General features: G+C 38.0%; 2 protein-coding genes across 2 annotated transcripts in view; both read right to left on the bottom strand.

Annotated features, from left to right (window-relative positions):
- The window catches only part of LOC116722271 (SPRY domain-containing SOCS box protein 4-like), a 69,522-nt gene extending 68,689 nt beyond the window's left edge, over positions 1-833 (bottom strand). Inside the window, exon 1 of the mRNA XM_032566479.1 lies at positions 601-833. The gene's annotated coding sequence lies outside the window, so the exon portion shown is untranslated. The remainder of the gene's footprint in view (positions 1-600) is intronic.
- A 2,336-nt stretch (positions 834-3,169) lies between these two features.
- Positions 3,170-23,639, bottom strand: slc25a36a (solute carrier family 25 member 36a). The gene is made up of 7 exons (XM_032565150.1): positions 23,178-23,639; positions 20,253-20,417; positions 17,114-17,191; positions 14,790-14,890; positions 7,666-7,732; positions 6,774-7,063; positions 3,170-6,074 (listed from the first exon to the last, which is right to left on the bottom strand). Exons 1-7 carry the CDS (start codon positions 23,216-23,218, stop codon positions 5,881-5,883), a joined length of 936 nt encoding a protein of 311 aa, XP_032421041.1. The 5' UTR covers positions 23,219-23,639; the 3' UTR covers positions 3,170-5,880.
- Between the last annotated feature and the right edge of the window lie 221 nt (positions 23,640-23,860).

The following is a 23,860-nucleotide window of genomic DNA, read 5'->3' as shown; positions in this document are numbered from 1 at the left end:
TATATACAACTTTAATCCTACATGGAAAATACAAGATAATAATGAGTTTTTGCACGTCTTACACATCTCTCACACTCCCTCTCTCTGTCAACTATTATGATCCTTCTTTTTCTCCTTCACAGCATCCTCATGCCTCCATCATCTCTTCACACCACATTCCCTCCCTGCTCTCACCATCTGTGCTCCATCTTCCATGTCACCTTACCCATCACATCCTTGTAAATGTCAAGGTGTAACCATTACAAAGAACTCGTCATTCATGAAGCATATAGTGAGGAAGTAATAATAGGCAACCAGCCAGCATCCTATTGCTTTATGGTGCAGATGACATTATTATTGCAAGCATAGGACTCGTAAATACAGAGCAATCACCTGAATTCCTCTTCAGGTGAGGTTGTGGCGTTTGTGTTATGCGCTGTGAAAACTTTAGCGGGCGTTTAAACAAAGAGAAAGACTCCATAAGGCTTCTATAAGTGAGGAAAAGTTATTATGTCAGGTTAAAATGTTCGCATAAAAACTGAAGTGAAGACACTTTTTGGAGGAAATCTATCACAACAACCCTGAAGGCTGTTCATCCGGTGTAAACACAGAAGCACTCACCGAGCAGCGACTCTACTTGCCACCAAATGCTACTTTTCCCAGCGGGGTTTTCTTCGAAATTAGAAGAAACGTCTCCTCTCTTTTCCTCCGCTGTTGACAGCTACGTTATTCCAGTGCTGTTACAGATGTTTCAACAACCAAGCCACGATGTCTTTGTTGCGGTTAAAGGCAGCTCGAAATACCCATGCAACCATGGGAGCCGACGCTATGCTGTTTCTCCGCTGCCTCCTCAGAGCGAGCGCTGATTGGCTGCTCCCATCATAACGCGGTCTTACACTCTGAAGCGATAGGCCCAGAATTTAACGTTATGTTCAAGTACTATTTTGAAAATTGGGATTCAGAGTTTAAGTCTTTCAGGTGTCCAAATAAAACAAACAAACAAACAAACAAAACATAATTACTATTAATAACAAAATGTGCAGTCAGAAAAAAATATCTAAGACTATTTTAAGCATCCAACTGGAACTTTTATCATTTTATTTCTTTAAAAAAAAAAAACTAATATTTTACAAATGTGCAGATTTCATCAACTTAAATGCGCTTTATTTTAGGGATTTCCCGTGATAGCCAAACAGGAAGCGATGGGAAATTTTGGAGCTGTGCGTTGGTGTCCTCCCACCAGAACTCAATACTTTTTAGAAGCACCTAATAGTATTATCTCTGCTTTTTCTGCCTTTGGAAAACAGCTCAAACTTGTTCAGACATGAAGGCTTTCAGGTCTTGCCACAGATTTGTCAATGGATTGAGGTGTGAATTTGTCTGGGTCATTCTAGGAGATGACAGTGCTATTTTATTGCTGTTCTGCCCATGTTTGGCAGCCATGGTATTGTTTCATAATCGCCCTAAATGTCTCCCATCTATCGTACCCATCAACAAACTTCTTTGTCTCTTAAAAATAAAAGCATCTCTATAGTATGATGCAGTCACCACCATACTCCAGTAGGTTGGGGTAAGTGTGAAGAGCAGTGTTAGCCTTTCTGTACACAGAACTTTACATGTAGGCCTTAAAGTTTCATTTTGATTTTAGACCAAAGTATTTTCTTTAAAAGGTTTGCTGTGTTTCCCCTCTATATTGCCTTAGATAAACATTGAATAGGATTTTTCAAGGCTTTCTTTCAACAATGGCCATAATGCCATTAAGACATGTGCATACACCACTTTATCCATTAGATAATCTAAAACGCATTAGGATGCATAAACACTTCTAAGCTCCTTAATTTCAATAATTACATTTTATTTAATTAACTTGTTTATGTATAATGTTTTTTAGATGAAAAAGTAGCAACAACACCGCTGTTTTTGCCAAAGCTGACACAGTTCTATGTATCACTTACAACCACAGCTAAGACAATTCCAGTCTAAAGTGTCAGTATAAACACATTTTCCACTCAGGGTGTAAACCGACTCCCCCTTCCTTATCTGCTGCTTGGAGTGCATCCTCAGCCTCCCTCAGGTCAGTACTCCCTGGGTCTCAAATCTCTCACCACACAGCAAGATTTGTACTGCACAGTTCAAAAATGTTTGTTTAGTATGTTTAAATATGTGTTTTGTGTGCGTGTGTGTGTGTGTGTGTGTGTGTGTGTGTGTGTCCCAATTTGAAACTAATTTCAATTTCCCCAAGTCTTTCCATGGGGAAAGACTTGAAAATTGATGTTCACACTCTCCATCCAGACTTCATAATTGGTCTAATTGGTCTATCACATAAAATCCTCGTAACAAACTCTGAAATGACAAAATATAGGAAATCTTTAGGCAGCATATAACTTTTAAAAAATTCCTGTAACTAATTCAGCTTTTGAATACCGATTTTTTTTTTAAACAGTTTTATTATAAATATACCGATCTCTGTTATGGTCCCTAATATTTGTATTTATTTATTAGTCTTGGTCTTGGAGTACAGTTACCAGATCAAGAAAATTATCTTGAAAATGACTAATTTGATTGAATTTGACTCGAAACTGGAAACAAGGACATCGTGGTACAGCGGAATATTAGCTCCCCCTGCTGGTTACAGTAGATAATTACATACAAATGGTCTGCTCTCATTTTTACATTCGTAAATCTGTGTTCATTTTCAATCAATTCTTCCCTTGAACTTTAGAACATAGAACTGTATCACACAACCATGGCAGATATTACATTCACCAAATAAAGTCTCTTTTTGTCTCAGTCTGTTATTGAATCAGACAAAACATTTTGTTTTAGTTTAGGACTTATATTTTCTAAATACCAGAATAACAAGATCGTTTTGGAGAATTTTTAAATAGATTTTAAATTAAAGAAGTTCACAGACATGTCCTTAGCGTTTGGTAGAACTCTTTTAAACAATATGACCTGGCAATTCTAAACGTCATAAAAATGAAAAAAAATACACCATATTTAATGTCAGAGGGCAGGGTGGGACTGGTTTTAATCTTTTTATATAATGTACTGAAAAATGAGTTTTCAGCTGTATATTTGAAAGAGGAAATTAAATACAGTATCTTGACTGGGAACATAAACTTGGGATTTGACCCAAAATTTGGCAACAATAATTGACCAATACAATAAATACAATAACACAAAAATCTGTAGTTGTAAATAAGATTTTTATTGGCTTTTGTGTTTAAAAACAAAAAACAAAAATGAAAACACACAAATGACAGAGCTGGGAAAAAATAATCTTAGCATAGTTCAACCCTTTTTTAGGCTGCATCCTATCCAAGGGAACCTGCCAAAGACAATGATAAATTATCAAGTGAAATGTTTGCATGATTTGTTCCAGTTGTTTTCTCATGTCCCATTCAGGTAATGTGACCTCAAGTACTACGGCAGCACAGCTGAGACATAATCAAAGCTTTTAGTGTTCTACGGCAACACATGGACATAAAATAAGCATGTCTTCTTTCTTTTCTTTAGACGAAAAGAAAAAAATGTAGGTTGGTAGCATGCCAGACTGAAACTGTAACACAGGTTACTAAAAATCTGTTTGCCTATGAAATGATACTGCAACACATGGAGTTTGCATGGGGCGTTCAAAAGCTCTCCATTTTCTTTCAGTGGAGAAAATATTTCATCACACTGTGCGAGTGTGTAATAACACAACCCTTGGTAACTGCAAAGCATTTGTTTTATTGTTTTTTGCTGTTTTAAAACCATCTAAAGCACTTTCTTGAATGCTACATAGTGTCTGAAAAATTATTCCAGTTTCATAACTGCCCCATACAAACCACCTAACTGTGATATTCAAAACAAACTGCAAAGAAAGAAAAAACAAAGGAGAAAAAAAACCCAGCAGAATCTGAGCGTAAAAGAACATGTAAACGTTCCGACAGAAATAACCAACTTTTGCAAACTGGGAACAATTTTGTTCTTAACGAACATGACAAACCAAACCAATGCTCGGTGCCCAACACTTCAAATTAGCTGGATCTGCAGCATTTTCTATCTCTCTGCAACATATAAACACAGGAAAACGTAGCCAAGCCACACTAATATGCATATCAACAGTCAATGTCAAAACATTTTCAATTGCACAAAATGAAAACAATCATTCGCAAAGGCAAACACAAGCATGATAGGAAGAGGGACTGAGGAAGAAACAAAAAGTGATATTCATAGACACTATATTATTATTTACAAACATCTGAACATCCTTCACAACAAATGGAAAGTCTAAACTGTACAAACATCTTCTATGAGAACGGTTGCGCAAAATGCCATTTAAAATACATTAATACTTTTGTTTTTTTCTTTCACAATGTACACGTTTCGTCCGTCCACACGACAGAAAGCAAAGCACGAGCCTTGAAAGGCCACAAAAGTGCATGTTATCAGGTCAGTTGGAAGCCACTGGGAAGGAAGGACTGGTTTGACTGGGAACCCAAGCTCCCAGTCTATCAATACCCCCAAACTGGTCTGTATTGCGAGATTAACAGCTAGTGGATGGAAATCTGGAGTATATATTTGATTGACATGCAGGCACACATTCTTGAACACAAATACATCATCCACGTACTCACACGCAAAACAGGCCTTTAGATGAGGAACCTTTCAACATCGTGGCACTCCCAACATTTTCCTCAAACTGTCACATTAGGTTCAAGTAGAAACTAGCAGAAGATACTCTGTAATTTTAGGAAGCAGTAAGAACCAGAACTAAGGCTTCTTATCTCATTAGGGACACAACTTCCTGTTTCCACACAAAAGTAGTAAGGTCTGAGAAGAGTCTACAAGTTGAACAATTGTGGATCTTCAAACTGTATTTTTCAGGATGATCAGAAGCATAATTCCAAACAGAGGGTCAGATTCAAGTAAACCATGTCAACACCAACCAGGGAGGTCAAGAAAGTGAGCAAAATAGATTTTCTTTTAATGACATTTGCTTCAGAATCTTTTCAACACTCTGCTTCTCCCTCTTGTGAACCTTTTCGAAGACATGTTTTCCTTCCACTTAGCTTTCCATTAAAATTTTTGGATGTAGTTGTCTGAAGAGCCAACTTCTCTAACGATGAGCTTTTTGTTGTGAAAGTGACTGGTGGCTGTGAAATGAGACGTCTTCCCCACAACAGTACAGAGTTACTAACTAACTCGGGCTGCTCAGAGCACTGCATGCAAGTATATTCATGGAAAGTTGCTTCACTTTGTGTGTAACATATCCACACAGTATGCAATCATCACTTTTTATTGACCCACTTAAATAAATCAACTTTTTGATTATGTTCTTATTTGCTGATATGCAACTGGGCATGCAGTGTTTATAGGAGAATGCTTGAAGTATAACTTTCCTTTGTGCAAACTAGACAGGTTGAGGTGACCTTAAAACATACAGGCAACTTTGCCTCAAAATCAACTTCAGCTTTATTGGACTTTCCAAAAAGTAGCTGAAAAAGTGCAGACTACTGGAGACAAAAGGTGAAAAACTTATAAACTATTGAAATAGAGTAAAATTAAGCTTTGGCGCATCATGAAAGATGTCTTCAAACATTCCCCTTGTAGAATGTCTACAATAGGGTGAAAATGCAGATTTTCTTGGTTTACTGTTTTTCATTTTAAATTGATAGAAACTAATTCTTTCTTTTCAGGCCACTGAATTCACCTCTCCTCTAAGACGTTTACTCTCCAACTGATGATGCTGATGTTCTCCCCATGAGCTGCATCTTCCTCTTTCCTCTTTCTCTGCTCCATCAGAGTATCTTCAGATTTCCTTTGGTCTTCTCTGTCACAGTTGATACCTACCATTCCGAGCCTAAAGGCTTCTTTCTCTGTTCTTTACCACCGAAAGGAGAAATCCACTCCTTGCTAGCGGCCGAGCAGGTAGACCACCACCTCGTAGGTGCACATCATAATAGCAGTGTTAGGAATCTGTCTGACGAGGTGCGTGGTCAGGCCGCGGTACAGCGCCCGGTATCCCTCCTCTCTGGGGACAGTCAGAAGAGTTTGGAAGAAGGAGCGATACTTGCTGCCTTCTTCTCGTAGTCGCGTGCGGATCACTTCTGCAGTTTGAGGGAAAACAGAAAAACAAATTTTGTTAACACTTGACACTCCATAGTGAAATATCCCAGGATTTGTAACTTTAAGGAAGTGAATTTCTCAGTAACCATGGTCTTAAGCATAATAATAGAGGTTATTATTTTAGTAATTGATTATTCTACAGATTATTCTTAAGATTAATTGGATGAAAACATTCTGCAGATTCATTTGGGTACTTAAGCCTTTTTTTACATAATTTATAAAAACATTAATGATGCAAATAAGCAGTTTTAATTAAATAATATTTTTTTAAATAAAATAAAAACATTTTATTGGCAAAAATGCAAAATCACAGGTATCTCCAGGCATCTACAGGTAAAAAAAAAATACTTCTAACATCAACATGTGAAAGCTCACCCTTTTCCGTTTGACTTATCAATAGGGCAAATGTGTTTTTTAGAATTGGATAGCAAAAGATGCTTAATAGGAAATGTTTCTGCCCACTGTTCTGCGTAGAACAGATTTACTGACAAAGTTTTTTTATCTTAAATTCAAAAACAACTACATTGTTCTTTCAGCAAATTGTTTTTTTATTGAGCTTGCATACCACAGTAACAATTAATTAATTACTAAATTAGTTGATGATTATTTCAATAATTGATTCATGGTGATTAATCCTTTCAGCCCAGCATAATAATGGTGAAAAATGAAGCGAAACCTACCATGGGGATAGGCGAGGGAGGTGGCACAGGTCTTGGATGTGGCTGCTGCGAGCATCATGCCCACAAAGTCTGACGCATCCTTAGAAGTCTCGTCCTCTTCGTCCATGCTGTTGTGGACTTTGTACTCGAGCAGTTTTCTTTTGATACTTTCATAGATCACAAAGTGGATCACAGTCTCAGAGATGCCAGCGTATGAGGCTGACATCCCCCTGTAGAAACCTCGGAGGCCATCCACCTGGTACACCCGCCGCATGCACTCAAACGCGTTCATGCGCCGCTCTCCTCGGTTCCTATGATCAGAGAGGAAGTTTAGAGTGCCTTGCAATGTAGCCATAAGTGTTGCAATTTCTGACATTTTTGTCCTGTTAGAACAACAAACATTAATTTTGGGAGAAATTAGGACCAAATTAAATTATGTCTTGGCTTTGACTAGACCATTCTAACACACACACTTTGCTTTAAACCAAAGTGCTGTGTGTTCAGCCCCCTCCATTAGCTTGGCCCAGTTTCCCTATTCTAGCAGAAAGCATCTCCACAGCATGATTCTGCCAGCACCATGTTATCCATGGGGATGGTGTTAGTTATAGGATGCATATTATGTTATTCAAGGCACAGGATTTTATTTAGGATCATCAGAGTAAATAGAGGCTGAATCCAAAATACTTTTTAGATTTGTATTTGAAAAAACATAGAGCAATTAATCGCATGCATCATTTTAATTCCACTTCACAAAAACTAGTTGTTTGTCTGTCACATAAAATGTCAAAATACAAAATATGATTTTTGGCTATAATGTGACCAAATGTGAAATAGTTTGAGCTATAAGTTAACCGTCATGGCAAAATAGCAGCATGAAGTTAGTTTTTGTCAAAAGAAAACGTTGGTTCCTCACCTGGAGTCCAGCTGCAGACGGGTCTTGATCAGCCAGATTGGGTTGGTGGCTGTGATGGCGGTGAACCCTGGGAAATTAAGAAGAAGTCAAAGGTTCAGACAGATCCCTCGAGACGTGAAGTAATACAAACACATAAGCTGCACTGAAATTCTACACTGTGCAACAACAGAGAGAAAGCAGTTCACAAAACAGGACCAACTGGCTGTCTTTTTTGAGTCAAACCCTTTTAAAAATTAGATTATTTCAAATTAAAGCTGCTTCAATTACATAGAATTTTAAAAATACCAAATAATGAGTTAAAGACAAAAGCATGCTCTTTCATGGTAAACAGTACTGAGGTGAAATATATTTTATCTATCTGAATAAAAACTGCATAAAAAGCACCCATAATTGTGAGTACTTTGTTGATTTTTGTCATTTTGAACAATGTCAATAGGCTGCAAAAAGAAGCAAAGCAGCAACTTCCTTTTAAGCCTAATTTTGCTACACTGCAGTAAGGTTTATTTTAAAAATCATGATTCACTATGGGCCATTAGAACTTCATCTGCAACTGTACTGATCTGAAAGAAAAACATTTTGATGCCCATTTTCCAAGTTCTTTTTATTGCACATGCTTAAGTCAAAAGATGGGGAATGTTCCCCTTAGTTTCACCAATACTAAGATGTAGAAATGCATTGATAAATTAGTTAGAAACCTGAATAGGAAAATTTCTATCTTAAACGGCCTTGACCTGGGATCCTCTTGTTGGTAACTCAAAAATCTGATCATTTTTTGCCATCAGTGAATGCACCATATAGAAACACTAACAGGTCACTTGTCAACAAGTTACTCAGGAAACAAAGTTCAAAGTTGACTAATTTTAGTATCAGGTATTTACAAATGTATCAAAGGAATCACACAAAGTTGAGTCAGCTTTGCAAAAGCATTTTCTACTGAAAAATGTCAGCTTTTCATTTAAGCCGCTTTTTATAAACAGAGAGTGAGACTTCAGCCGGTAACAGGAAGGCTGAACTCATTACAGGTGTTACAGCAAAATAGTTATTATAAGCCAATAGCGGCATCTTTTTAAAAAAATTTCATAAAACATGGTGGATATAGAAATGCCTGTTTCATGGGTAACACACAAATGCCAACCTTCACAGCTAATAATGCCAGCCATGTTAGTTGCTAATGAAAGATAGTGAAACTGTAAAATTGTGTTCTAGTGTAGAGCAATGCAGTGCTGACTGTTCTCATACATTATTAATGATTTTCTTGTAAAATATTTAGATGGAATATTTCTTATTAATAGATCTTGGAGAGAAAATCAGAATATTTTGAAATATCTGCTCCTCTATTATGTGTGCAAAAACTTAAAGAACTGTAATTTGTCTAATAAAGCACACAGGATATACTGCAATTCTTTCAGTTGGGTTTTATATCTTTGTCCAATAAACTTCTATTGTATTAGTAGATTACCAGTGATGGAGATAGACCTGGCTCTATAACCTCGTGTTCTTTTTTGGGAGAAAAATTATTGTTTAATTTTATAATAAACATGTTATGTGAAGTTACATTTTCAATCAATCTAGAAAAAGGAAAAAGGAAAACCTTTTAGAAGTTAACTACAGTTCTAAAAAAGAGATCAAAACAGCTTCATACTCTGTGTTTAATAATAGAACACCTAAATTGCACCATTTTTGTTGTTCATCAGAAAATTATGCAATGAACCAGAGTTTCACTGCTTAGGCACCACAGCTGAACTTAAGACCATTTGAAAAATATAATCAGGAGGGTAAAACAGAATGAAATTAGGTTTCTGGGAGAAAGTTTTAAACTAATTAAAACCAAAGGAGATGTTTCAAATGAAGTCTGTACTTGCAGTAATGGTCAGAAATTTAATGTCACTGTATTTTTATCAAGCAAATCATTCTGTTATGTTATCACTTACATATTTTTAAGTGCTAGATTAACCTGTCGTTTTGGTAGAATATACATTTTAAATTAAATTTATCAACAGCGTCTTTGTTTAGCAGCTAGATGCAATAACGTACATTTTCTTTTGTATGCTATGGTGTGGCTTAATGTGCATTTTGTCTCATTTAAGAAAATGAGCCAAAATCAGCAATAAATTGAGGAAAGAAATCATTAATCCTAGCCATCTGCAGGAAACATCTAATGCCAAAGACAGTCTAACAGGGACAGATCTAGTGTAGCAATGCAACAGAGACCTATGTGGAGGCAGCTGCATCAGAACGAATTACACAGGTCTGTTGAAGAGAAGAAGAGAAGAACTAAACAGAGGAAGAAGACAAGAGAGGGAAGTAAAATGAAGTAGCGTCTAATGGCGTGTACTCACGAGGGAGGGGCAAAGCTCCTCCAGCTCCTCCCCGCTGCAGCTAGAAGCCTGCAGATATGGGGGATTCAGATGGCGGGGGTCTCCCACCCAATCACGCAGGCGTGAAAGCTTTACAGTAAAGCCCTAAAATAGACACAGGCTTTTCTGTACCACAGTCACACACAAGCAGCAGTCACATCTACCCCAAAGCCCACCAACCTCCCACCCAAACCCACTTTCTGAGCAAGGAGATGGAGAAGAGATGGGAGGTGAGGGAGTGAGCCCCCTCCTCCCATCTTTCTTTTAGCTGTAGCCCAACTCACTGCACCATCTACTTACTCCAGCTGCAATTCATGTCTTTAAATTAATTTACACGTTCTGTTTTCACTTTATCCCTTGTAAGAAGGAAAATGAAAGTAAACCAAACTTCAGGTCTATCTGAACGGCAAGTAAATACAATAAACTAAAAAAAGTATTCCTCACAATTACTGAGTACATTGTCTGTCATATTCTAAAGTAACAAGAAAAGATTAGATGCTTATTCAAGTAGATTTGAACAGAAAGCGAGGCAGGTGGAAATGCTAACCTTGCCGTGGAGACAAACTCGAAACTGAAATCAGTGATGGTAGCAAATGATATGGAGATGGAGCGATATTACAGCTCAGTCAGAATCTAATTCAGCGCTCTGTTTAACATTTTGTGATGTTACAGCCATGAACTTCTAAATATTTTGATGTGATTTTATGTGATAAAAGAAAAAAGGAAAGAAAAAATGTTCTGCAAACACCTCAGCTGTGGATTTCTACGGTGACAGAACAGCTGTGTTAATACAAAGTTTAATTCTACACAGTTGCATTTATCTATTTTGGTGGCCTCTGAAGGCATTGGCCTTAGATTTTATTAATTAGTATCAGAGTAGGAGTGGAAAGACTAAAATGCTACCCCAAATCTTTCAGATTTTATTTGCATTAAGTGCTGAAAATTATGTTTTGTTTTCATTCTGATTCACAATTATTCACTACTTTGTCACATAAAATCCCAAGTAAATCCAGTGGAGTCTCGACAATATTATATACACACAATATATCCGCTCTATCATGTCGATAGTGGCTTACATTAGTCACTTTATGCAATATTGGTATCCGATCAAAAAATAAAACAGGAACGATAATAAAAACTGATATTTATTTCTATCGTGTTGCCCTTTGGTTCTGGAGGTGGAGGAGAAAAGGTTGGTCATGTGGTATTTGTTTAATTATGTGAGAGTCATAGTAATGCAGCAAAGGATTGTGGTGAGTTTAACTGATGGAGAAAATTTCTGGCGAAGTCAGCAGCATGGTCATTTTTTTCAAGGTGTCAAAAGGGAAGAAAGTATATGTAACATATACAATATATGTAAATATCGGTTATCGGCTATAAGAGCATTATTTATATCGGATATCGATATCAGCCTAAATTCTCTCATTGGTGACTCCCTAATCTATGTGGTATGATAAAGTTGCGCCTTATGCTGCATCTGAAACAATAAATGTGGAAGACAAAAGTCTGACACGGCGCACAAAAGATAAAAATATAACTGACTGAACCAGTAAGAGCTGAACCACAAAGCTGATCAACACAGTTCCTTTTGACATTGCGCAACTCCACTTCTTTGTTTTTCCAGAGAAAGCTGCATCTGTGTATGAACATGCTGCTGCAAGTACTGTTCTTAGAGTCTCCTATAAGCCTTTAATGCACGTGTAGTATTTCCAGAGGGGTTTGACCTACATTCAGACACAGGGGACTGTTTCAGAAAGTAAGTCTGAGCGAGGTAGAGAGTGGGAGCAGCCTCTCTCCTCCAATCGCAAAGAAGCCCACAGTTCCAAGCCAGGAGGCCATAAGGGGAACTCCTCTATACAGTTAGTTTATGAAACTGGAAGCAATTATCCTGAGTCAGGGTTAAATTCAGTCAGCAAGCTCAGTTTCATAATTCTCAGTTAGTTGCAATAAGAGCTTATTAGTGATGTGGTTAAGATAGATACATGAAATAAGTTTATAAATAGAGTATACAATTATTCAGCTATGAGTACAGGATGTTTTAAGAAATATTTGTCAAGCATTTCCTCATCTTCCTCTTTAGGAAGGTGATACAAAACTAAAAAATTGTATTAGAATCTTATAAATTCATTTTACTCACGTAAAAATGACTTGTATTCAAAACTGATGCAGTGTTAAAAAATTCGTATTTGACTTCATATTTAAAATTGGGATATTTTAGTCAGAATTTCTGCTGAAATATCACCAGTTCTCAGGTTACAGACTGATATCAGCGTGGACTGATAACAGCTTACCCTGAAAAGAACTGACTGAAGCAATACCAATCAGAAAAGGATGATGACGCCAGACAAAATGAACAAACCGTGTGCAAACCTCTGCACAGAGACAAGGTTAGCATTTCTTTTGTGCTGACAAAAAAAATAAAAATCAATCAAAACAAGTGTGTTTTTACCTTTAATGTGCTGCTGTAGCAATTTAAAGGGAAGGGGGAGGTGTGTCTCCTCAAGCTATAGCAAACACTATACCCTAAGAAATGGTAATACCATTACAAATCAGATCTAGTATTGATAAAAATCACCATGGTTTTCATCATACCAGTGTAAAGAAATGGGGTGCTACCTGACGCGTCCGCCCGAGTGCCGGGGGCCCCGGTTGACCTTTGGGGGCCGTGTTTTCTTCTCTATACACACAAAGCAAAGAAGGGGGGGCCCAGACCACACTGTTTAAGTCACAACTGGGAGGTTAAACTATTTATAGACGCCTCTGGAGAGGCCTCAAAATTAAAAATAAATTGAAAAAAGAAAAAGATAGAGGGGCAAGGACAGGGGTTAAAAAAAAACAAACATGGAGGACAAGAGGGACAGTGGGGATAGGAGACGTGGAAAGCACAACCTAAACTTTGAGGATCATTTTTTAAACACTTTTATTTGTATATTTAAAATATACATTGAAAAGTACTTCTATCCCTTGAACTTTTTCACGTTTTGTCATGGTACAACTACAAACCGAGAACATAATTGTGAAGAGGAATTAAAAAGATTTTTTTCTCCTCAGATAAATGTCTAACGTACGTTGTGCATTTGTATTCAGCATCCAAAGCATTTTGTGTCTGTCTCTACCAACTTTGCTCAGGAAGAGACTAAAATCACCACATTCTTCTTTGCTAAAGAGTTCAAGCTCTATCAGATTAGGAGGACAGCATCTATGAGCATCAATTAGCAGCGTTTGCTTATTGAAACACATTATTTGCATGTGGGCAAAAAACATTTGGTTTACTCTGACCAGGCACCTTTTACAATGGATTATATTTGTCCCACTACATCAGTGGTCCTTTAAGTGGATCTACTGAAACCAGACTATAAACAGCAAACATGTGCAGGAAATTCCTTTGCATTGGTGAGTAGAATGATATTATTCTGAAAAACAGGAGTATCTGTTTGCCTTTGTGAGTGTCCTCGACAGGAAGGAAGATGCGCAGCTAAACAAGCAGGAAGATAAAAATGTGAGTCGACATGAATGAGGACTCTTGTGAGCCGGAAGCTCCTACAAACTCCTCCGATGAATAATGGATTTCTTTTTACGACTTTTACATAAAGGACAGATTTTCAGAATCAACAGCTAGCAGATGTCCTGCAAACAGATTCTCTGCTGCTCCTCCTTCTATAGGGTTTGTCAATTAAAGTGAAACAAACATGTCTTGGTAGATTTGCGAGTGTGCCATTCTATTTTCAGATGCTGGACTAAACAGTGTTTTGAGAGATATTTAAAACTATTTTACACTAATATTTGTTTTCAATATCATAACTTTACCTCTGTCTGATATGTTACTTTGTTTTTTTTATGCTTCATTAGCCAAAATTATTAGCTGAAGGTAGTCACTTGCACTGCACTTTACTTAGGAAAATCATAGTAAAGGGGACTAAACACATATGAATGGCCAACTTTTCAGATTTTTATGTGCACAGCCATGAATCCTTTTCCTTTCACTTCACAATTATGCAATATTTTGTGTTGGTCTGTAATATAAAACCCCAATAAAACATTAAAGTTTGTGTTTTTTACACAACAAAAAGCAAAAAAGCTAAAGTGGTATGGAAACCTTCGCAAGGCACTGCAAAAGTACATTATAATCAGAAAATTTTTAACTCCTGAGGTTCAATTCAATAAAAGTCTGACTGCTGCTTAGAGGACATTTCTCCTCAGCTCTGTGTTCACAGCAAAGCCACCATTAAGAGACAATATTATATAATCAGAAAAATATATTTCACTATGAGTTTGATTTAAGGATGTACCATAACTGTCAAATATAACAGCATAGCAGTGAACTGTAAAATTCTTATAAAATAGTTTTCAAGCAAATACATGCAAACTTTTTATTAAGATCAGTTTGATCCTTAGAGTATTAAATTGTGCTTTCTGATAGACCAATTACTGTGCATAATTAGTAGATTTTTTGACACATGAAACAGCTAGATAATGCCTTCTTATAACAGACAATATCATTTAGCTTTTACCATGCTTCAGATAAGAGGGAGGGGTTGTGCCTGGAATACTATAAACGATGACAATGAGTCACAAAAAAAACAAACGTAAAAAAGAGATCAAGGTTGTCTTAATGAAGACACACAGAATATTGTCTTAATACGTTTTCTGAATGAAACCCATCAGTGAGACAAACTGCCCAGGCAGCCTGGCAGACGGTCAAACAGGCAGATAAAAACAGACGGTGACAGACGGACGGAAGGGCAGGAGAGAGGGAGCCGTCAGTACCTGCCATCCCAGCGGACAACATGTGCACCTGGGTCGAGTCTGGCTCCAGAACTCCATTCAGCTTCTCCTTGGCTGTTGAATAGGCTCCGAAGTAGATTGCCCTGCGGATAATAAAAGCAGGGTGAAAGCAGAAGAGACATTACTGGAAATTAAAAGTGAAACCTAATTATACATACATCCCATACAGCTTACAACAAAAAAAAATGTTACTCCAACTGCATAAAATGACATTTATTAACTATAAACAGTGAAAGAAAGAGAACTAAAATTAGATCAGATTATGTTTCTGTGTGTGGATGTGAGCAAAAATCCCATGCCTTTAATTTAGCCCTGACCTCAGCTGATCTTCACTCTGTAAATAATCCCAGGATTTAGTCAACATTTCTGCAGACTCATATTAAACCCAATGACACTGTACAGCAACTCTGAAACTCATGCCGTGAGGCGGTGTGTGAATGTCTGCGCAGCTTGTGTGTGTGCTGCTGACCAACGCAGGAGGTTCACGTCTCATTAGCATCAGAGGACATTATCGTTTTTTTAATTTTTCCAAAATATAAAATAAAAGATGAAAAACTGCTCTCCAACAAAAAGATGTTTTATTACATAATGATGCATATTTCCATTCCATTAAGTTATATTGTACATTTAAGTTGTTCTGCATAGATTGATGTTAATTTTCTCTGCTCTACTTAATATACTAATTTGCTTCTTTTGTATGCATCTTCCTTCATTAGATTAGTTGCATAATACCAGTGTTAAGATTATTCAAAACAAATTTATTAGTTTCAAAACAAAACTAGAAAACTAAAAACTTTGACAGCTGTGGTAAGAGTCAAACTCTGCAACTAGTTAATTTAGACCATAGGATTCAAATATCTACACTTCAAAGAGCATCTTAGACCCATCTGGCTTCAAGATGCCATTGATGGGGACTGAGTAACTCCCAAGCAATCACCCAGATTTCCTTTAATCATCTGTGTAATTTGCAGGTCAAATAGTAAAAATAATGTTGGTTTTCTTTAGCCTTTATATTGCATTACTAGAAAAGCTACTTTAATCTACTTTTTTAGCTTAACAAAAGTCTGATAAATTAATATTCTCTTGTAATCCATTAATTTCATGTTGGATTGAACGCTACTATCTCTTAAAGAACCAGCATCATGTATTAGTCCATCTTCTGAAAAGAATCTGTCAAAAGCACCTTTGGTTCTTAATGAAAACTGAATTTGAATCAGTGAAGCTAAACCTTATAGGTGCATAACTATTTATTAAAGATAGACAGACATGACTGGCTAAATAACTTGAAAATGAAACACATTTCTGGGCTGCCACTGAATCAAATTCTGGACTTCATGTTCAGTTCTGTACTTGCATTTCTTTCAAACAGTAACAGAAAGCAGACAGAACATTAGGACATGAAGAGCCAAACTACTGAATTCGCAGCCTCCCTCTTGGTTAACAACTACTATATTTCCTGACCCACAGCTGACCCAGAAATGACAAGGAAATCAGATTTTACAAACTTCCAAACCAAAAAGAGAAACAGGACAGGTCATGTTAAGTGGGAGCTTAGAAGAAGGTTGGGGTGACAGAGAGCACCTGAGGATAAAATGTCAATTAGAGTCTCACATGATTAAAGTACAGCAGCTGGCCAGCACCTGCTGCTGCTGCTTTATTCAGATTTTGAACGTGCCTAAGCCCTTTCCCAATGCTAACCAGATAAAGCACGATTTAGAGAATTTGTTCATTTCCGCTCAGACTGAAGCAGAGATTTCCCCTCTACCGCTGCAGCTGGGACATTCACTTCTTTATGTGTGGGCTAGCATAATGTCAACAGAAATAAAAATGCTGAGAAAGCAAGAAGACTGACATTCCACCAAAAATGTAATGTTTATATACAAATGATGCAGAAAACCATACAGGGTTAAGCTTTCTGAATATGTTTTGTGTGGACATACAAGATTAAAGTGACCTACTTTCCCGTATCGGTTATGATATCAAACACGTGTGAAAGTTATCTACTTTTCTTTTTCTGAACATTTCATATTTTTGCTTCAGATTTGGATTGTCATATCTGCGAAAGAATAAAGCGATAGAAATATCAAGATACAGTGACCCTTATTTTAATTAAAGTTTCTGCATGACTACGAAATTGTAATAAAGCCATTTAATCATACACTTCAAAAATAACCTCAATCACTGTAGCAATTTGTCTTCGAGTTACTATGAAAAGCAAGCTTGCCACTTTGCAAACCATTGGCTTTAAGATGAACAGAAGAAGCAAAAGAACACACCCGAAAGACAGCGCATTGTCCTTCACATACCTGGAAGGTGCCACTCCTACAAGGTTGGGGCCAAGTCCTCTGAACAGCGAGCGAGGACCTTCTTTCTCTAAGATCAACCTGCAGAAACAAAAAACATTTCATTGTGGATTGATCTTTAATATTTAACAGAAACAAGCATTTGTTTTTAGGCAGAATTAAACAAGTGCTCCTAAGAACTAAAAAAAAAGAAGAGAAAAAACTGCCTTCTTTTAATTAGTTGTTTACATGGCCCATAAAAAAAGAAGCAGTGCAGCAGTTGTTTGCGGTTTTATTTATTGTAGGAGCAGTAAATGAGAAACAGGAGCCAAAATCGGAGCTGATTGCACAGGGAGCGACAGATAACCTACAACAAGATCCAAAATAAATGACTGGACACGTGTTGTTGAGCAAGTTGTGTTTACTGTGATCTTGTCAAGAGGGCTCACGTGTTTTCCTCTGGTCAGTTTAAGGATTTTTCATCTGCGTCCGGTCTAACCCAGTAACCTGATTTAAAATAACATCAATTTTACAAGGACACTGATGTAAAGTACAGCCAAAAGCACAGCAGGGAGACATTCTGGCAAGACACAGGACACCCGACTGATGTAAAAATAAACCTTAAAGGTCAGCTGGTGAAAGGACTGTTACACGTTTGATTTTTTTTTTTTTTTTATGAAATGGCTGATTTTTCCAGGCATTGTGCATTTCAAAATAATTGCACTACGTAGTTGCAATATTTACTGCAACTATTTTATCCTGTACTTTTCATTCCATACAGAAATATCTTGAGCTTTGCAACCTATATAAAGAAAAGGTGACATCATCCATTGGTAACTCGTAGGAAAACAGAGCAGTGCGGCTAACATGGAGAGCTTGGAGTAAATTTACTTTAAGAATCTAGGTCTGCATCCCTGTGCATGCTGACCCACTTTGGCTCATGTGTCAGTTATCGCCTTTCCCTCTCTCTAAAGTGCTTCCCTTTTTAAATCTTCTGCACTTGGCATTGTGTCACTCCGTTTCTGCCAACGCCTGCTTGTGTCAAGGGCAACACGAGGGATCAGTTTATGTTGGAAATAGAAGATTGTTGTGCACAAAAACACGCCCAGCCGACATGCACCTGGTTGAAACAGGGCACCGGTCCAGAGGTACTAAACAGATGAACTGAGAAAGGCAATACAAGCCGATTATTGTGCAACTAAAATTGACTTTCCTCTGGAAGAAAGCTAAGATATCATTTTTAATTAAAACAGAGGTGTTGGGAAATCAGATTAATTCAGAAATGTATTAAATGTCGTTCTGAAAAATGTTTTTCCAAAATCAAACCATAATGAATAAGAAATTATCATTTGTGTTATACAAGATCATATTGTCCAACATTATCAGTGGGTATGATATTGTTGCAGGCACGCATTTTGCAGTGGAAAATTCCACACACAGCTGCTTGTGAATTATGCAATATGTTTAAAACCAAGTGGCACAACAGAGACTGTTCTATGAGAGAAAGGCTGCAACTTTATTAAATGTTAACATAAAAACACCCAATTTCAAAGTGGTCGACATTAAATACAAATATCCTAAAAACAACAACTCTAAATTCCCCTCTACTCTCACTTCTCCCTTCATCTTAAAGGCATCTCCCCACTACTATAAAGGGAAGAGGAATTGGATCATATTAACTCCGATGGAAAGTTTCTTTTGAACTTTAATATGCCAGTAGGTAAAGAAAATCCCTAAAAGACACAAACAGCAACAAGGTCAAAAGTCTCTGACGTTTATCTTATGTAAAAGCAAATGATAACAAAAACTTGAAGGCAGATGGTTTATCATTGATGCCCTTCTCAGGTGCCTTAGTTGGGATTTTTTGTTTAGCTCTACAAACTACTAAAGTAGTTTAGAGGATTAAAATCTATAAATAACTGTGACACAGAACGAAGAGAAATCTTCTTTAATGTCTTCATCAGTAAACCTTTGCAACAAATAAAGACACTTTTGACTTGCATCTTGATGTAATAACCTAAAGAAATATCCCACTGTTACAGCTGCACAACATTACCCATTTATGCACTAAGAGATATTTCCATGATTAGATCAGCTTCGAGAAGTCCACATTTAACCAACTCCCGTCTTTCAAATCTGTGACTCTTCTAACACTCTGATCTTTACGACTTCTGGCTACTACCAGTGTGAGATGTGGTCGTTTGATAAAGAGGCACTCCATCCAACAGACTGAGTACATCATTGGCAAGAACAGTTCCTGATGAGTGGAATAAAACATCCCACAAATACTACATTCCAAATAGTTCATTTGTAACATTATTACTGTACAATCTGATATCACAATGACAATATATTTACTTAAGTCAAATACTTCAAGTATTTGAGACACCATAAGAAATTGTAGGCATCAAAATAAGTAGCAAATTGCAAAAATCCAGGCAGAATGACTGACAAACAAATATATAAATAAATACACAAGTCTTAATAATCACAACCAATTATTAAGACCGGTTCATAATTGACTACTAGATATGTGTAGTCTGAAAGAATATCATATTGTTCTTAACTGCGTATCACCACCCACTCCCTTTAAGGCTACAACAAATATAGAATTGACAACAATTCATACGACTAATATGATTTTCCCCATACTTTTTAAAAAGTCAAGAAAATCACTGATGTCCCTCCCCAACCTGTTGATGCAAACTGCAAGTTAGCTTGACGAACAAGAGCAACTGCAGGCTGGCTACCTCAGCAGATAGCCTGACTAATCAGCCAGCTGATATCAGATGTTTATACGCAGTATTGCTCTAGAAAGAGGAGAACAAAATAAAAGTGTAAAATATTGTGCAAAGTATGCAAATTTGCTTGAACACTGCATCTAATTTGAAAAGTGTCCATTTTACATATTTTTCCAACTCTGTTGATAGATTATATTATCATTACTGGGTTAGTATTTGAGATCATTTTACAAGAAGTACAAATGCCTGAAGCTTTTTGGTTTTTAAAATAAAAACTAAACCAAATCATGTTACACATCTTTATGTAAACATCTTAAAACAGTCTTATTGACGACGACCCCCCCCCGTGAATTTTATCACAGCCAAAGCCCAGCCACAAATTAGAACCAAATCATCCAGCTGCAACTAAACATTTTCCTCACTTGAGACAATGCAGGGGTCCCGGTGGAGAAACACGGGCAACGCTGGTTCCATTAACGGTGCTGAGCTGGACTTCAGAAATGTACAGTGTGATGGAAGACGACTGCAACCTGGTTTTGACCACTTCCAGGGGACAAGTCAAAATGGCGCCTACTGTACCACCACATCTAGGAGAAGAAAGATGGAATTGATTATAAAACAGGATTCAAACAAGAAAGAAATCACAATCGTTCCATTCGACTCTCACCACGCAATTTAGCAAAACGAAGACTTTAAACTTTTGCTGAATATTAAAGCGACTTATCAGACAAACTCTTCCTGAATCTGTTTTTAACCCACAAAATGCCGCATCTTAAGAACAGAAGCCTTGGATTTTGAAGCTGTTCTTCAAGTTGGCTTTTATGCAAATCATTCCAGTGCTTTACAGGGTCTGTAAAGTGTGTACAAGCTGTAACTCTGCAGTGGTTTATGCCGACATCCTGCCAGGGAGCTGCTTTGGAGAGGCACTAGCTATATTTACTTTTCAAAACACCACTACACATTCATGCCCAAAGCCACTGGTGACCCTTCACCGACTTCCTGGGCAGGGTTTGCTGCTGCATATGTGAGACTCAGAGCGGCTCTGGAAGGCAGCAGCAGCCCGAGGCGTCTTTCAGAGGAAAAGAAAATCAGGCATAAATTCTGCCAACTCATGGTAGTGCCGCGTTTTTGTCAACTTGGGTTTGTAGACACCCGACAAGCAAAGGGTTAGCTGTGCTATTCTGTTATTCTGGACTCAAAGGTTTGGTGCATAGATAAACTGCATAGATAGATAGACTGAAGACAGTGGTGTTCACTTAACTAGAAGTGCTGGAGTTAGTCCACCTTGACTCCACTTTGACATTGAGAGATAGGCCAAATGACCTGAAGGACTGCTTTTGTTCTGTACATAAGGCCATTACCTTATAAGTACCCTGGTAATGGCCTCAACGCATCTCACAGTTGCACAATTGTTCCTTAGACTTAGACTTCGACTTAGACTGGATAATGCAGCACAACATCAGCTCCAAAAGGTCACATCTCTCCAAAAACACTTCATGTATGCTTCAAAACTAGACTGAAGAGCATTACCTACAGGAGATCTGATCTCCTGTTGGTATCATAGATACCCACCCCCAACATGGACTATTCACACTCCTACCTTCTGGCCTGACGGTCAACGACCACATTTACAATTGGAATGTGATGCTAATTTGAGCCATCAGAGTCGTTGGTTCTTTTGGCACTGTTTCAGTAAGTCTGGGGAGAAATCGAAAACCTAGTACTCCTAGTTACAGATGAGGTTGGTCAGAAAATCTGTTCACGTTTAATGCATTTTTAATTTCCTAGATGAAAATGTTGTCAGTGATATAATAGAACATAAATTAGATAATTGTTTTTATAAAAACATAATTGTGAGTATAAGCCTAGTTGTAGAAAAAAATAGTTGTCACTGAATAAACTTGTGTTGATTTGGATCATTTTTAGGACCCATGAGATAAAAACAATTAGTGTACAGCTACATATTGTAGTATACCAGGGTTTACATAAGGATGGTTAAATAAAATTAAGCACCTAGGCATGCAAACTGCATCTGCAAACACTGAAAGCATTCTCTGAATCCTAATGAGCACAGTGATAGGATGTCACCCATCTAATAAGTCCAGTCAGAATTTCATTGGTCCTAAATATTTAATCAACCTTTGGTAGCATTATAACATGGGGAAAGTGACTAGAAATGGTAGACCAGCTAAAAATCCCAGGCAGTGTTAGCAAATGTTGAAAGTCATTAGCAACAGATCTCCAAACTTAATGTGGTCTTCAAATTAGCTCTGTAACAGTACATAGGGCTTGACTGAATGGGTTGCCATGGCTGGGCAGCTGCAGCCAAACCTTACATCACCAAGTGCTACACAAAGAGTCAGATGCAGTGGTGTAAAGAATGCCGCCACTGAGCTCTAGAGCAGTGGAGTTGTGTTCTTTGGAGTGAACGTTTGTGCCTCTCTGTCTGGCAATTCAGTGGAAGAGTCTGGGGGTAGCACTAGCCAGTAGAAAGGTACTTACCAGACTATGCTGCGTCAAGAGTAAAGTTTGGTGCACAGGTGAATTTGGTGATGGACTTTTTTTAGCAGCCGCTTAGTTCTAGTGAAAGGAACTCTTAATGCATCTACTAAAACATTTTTGGACAATGTCATGTTCCCAACTCTGTGAAAATAGTTTGAAATGCTCCCAACGTAAATACAACCCGTGCCAAAGTCCATAAAAACATGAATGGAGTTTGGTGTGGGAGAACCTGACTGGTCTGATTGATCTTAACCAACCAGAACACCTTTGTGATGGATTAGAGTGGTTAAGAACCAGGCCTTCTTGTCCAACATCAGTGTCTGACCTCACAGGTGTGCTTCTGGAAGAAAGTTGACATCAACTTCATAGCTGCAAATGGTAGGCAGACGTTATATTAAAGATATTGATTAAGAATAGGATGTCACCAAAATTCAGAATTTATGATCAAACGCTTTGGTTAATAAAGTGGACGTAGTAGCGCTGTGGTTGCAACATCGATGGAGTTTGAATGAGCCCGGAAATGAGATTCCACTTGCCGTCAAAAATTTTAAAAAATGTTAATATTTAAAAGTCATGAAAGACAAATGACCGAGCTTAAGTTAAACCACTATTGATGGTGGCTTGCAGTGACCGTCGAGCAATTAGCGTTAGCTAATGTCGGCACTGACAGAGGTAGAAATAACCGGAAGTTTTGACACCAACATGATGAACGTGCACTCGTTCACATACCTGCCATGTTTTGCGGGACACTCACGCGCCTCGTTTACCCCTTTCTCCCCCTCACATAACATAAGACAGCTCACATTTACCGCTGTAATTGTACAGTATTGGGTTTCGGGACTTACCCTCCGGCGAACAAATGAACCAGCGTGTCCCTTTGGCTCATTCTTTAGCATGCTCTGCCTAGCAGCGCGCCTCGGGCTGCGACAGAGAGTCGAACACCGAGTCGGTTCCCGTCCCTTCCCTCCCCTCTGCTTTCGGTCTCCGACGAGATGCGCACGTCCACAGAGAAACGACCGCAAAAATCAGCGCTAGGGCGAGTCTGCGGTGAATCACGCTGCAGTGGGCCGACTCGTCTGCCACTCTAGCTTGCTCTGGTTCCCTTTGAGCAGTGACAAATACCCAATTGTGTTCCGAGGAAAAAAAAATATATGTATATACTCCACTGCAGAGCAGGGAGCGTAACAGGCTGCGCACTGACACTAAAATGTCTCAGGTCTAACAAACGACTATATAACACATCCGCGGGTCTAACTCGATTGTCTCCTCTGCTTTCATCGCTGCAGCAAAGGGAAAGGAGGCAGAGCTGATAGTATTTACTGTACCATCATAGGCTGGAAACGGAGGGTGCGATTGGACAAACTGGCTGCTGACGTCACTCCGTGTCGACTCTGATCATGCAGACTTCACATGTTCAGAACTGAATGAATCATATTAAGTCCGTAGAATCAGATTGGACTGTGTTTGAAGAGGCCTACAAGCTCATCATCTTGGCACAGTTCGGGCTAGATGTGCACTGGATAAAGTA

Source organism: Xiphophorus hellerii, chromosome 6 (assembly GCF_003331165.1).
Source record: "Xiphophorus hellerii strain 12219 chromosome 6, Xiphophorus_hellerii-4.1, whole genome shotgun sequence".
Lineage (NCBI taxonomy): Eukaryota > Metazoa > Chordata > Actinopteri > Cyprinodontiformes > Poeciliidae > Xiphophorus > Xiphophorus hellerii.
Note: the sequence above shows the minus strand (reverse complement) of the source record. Positions and strands in the feature narration are given on the sequence as shown.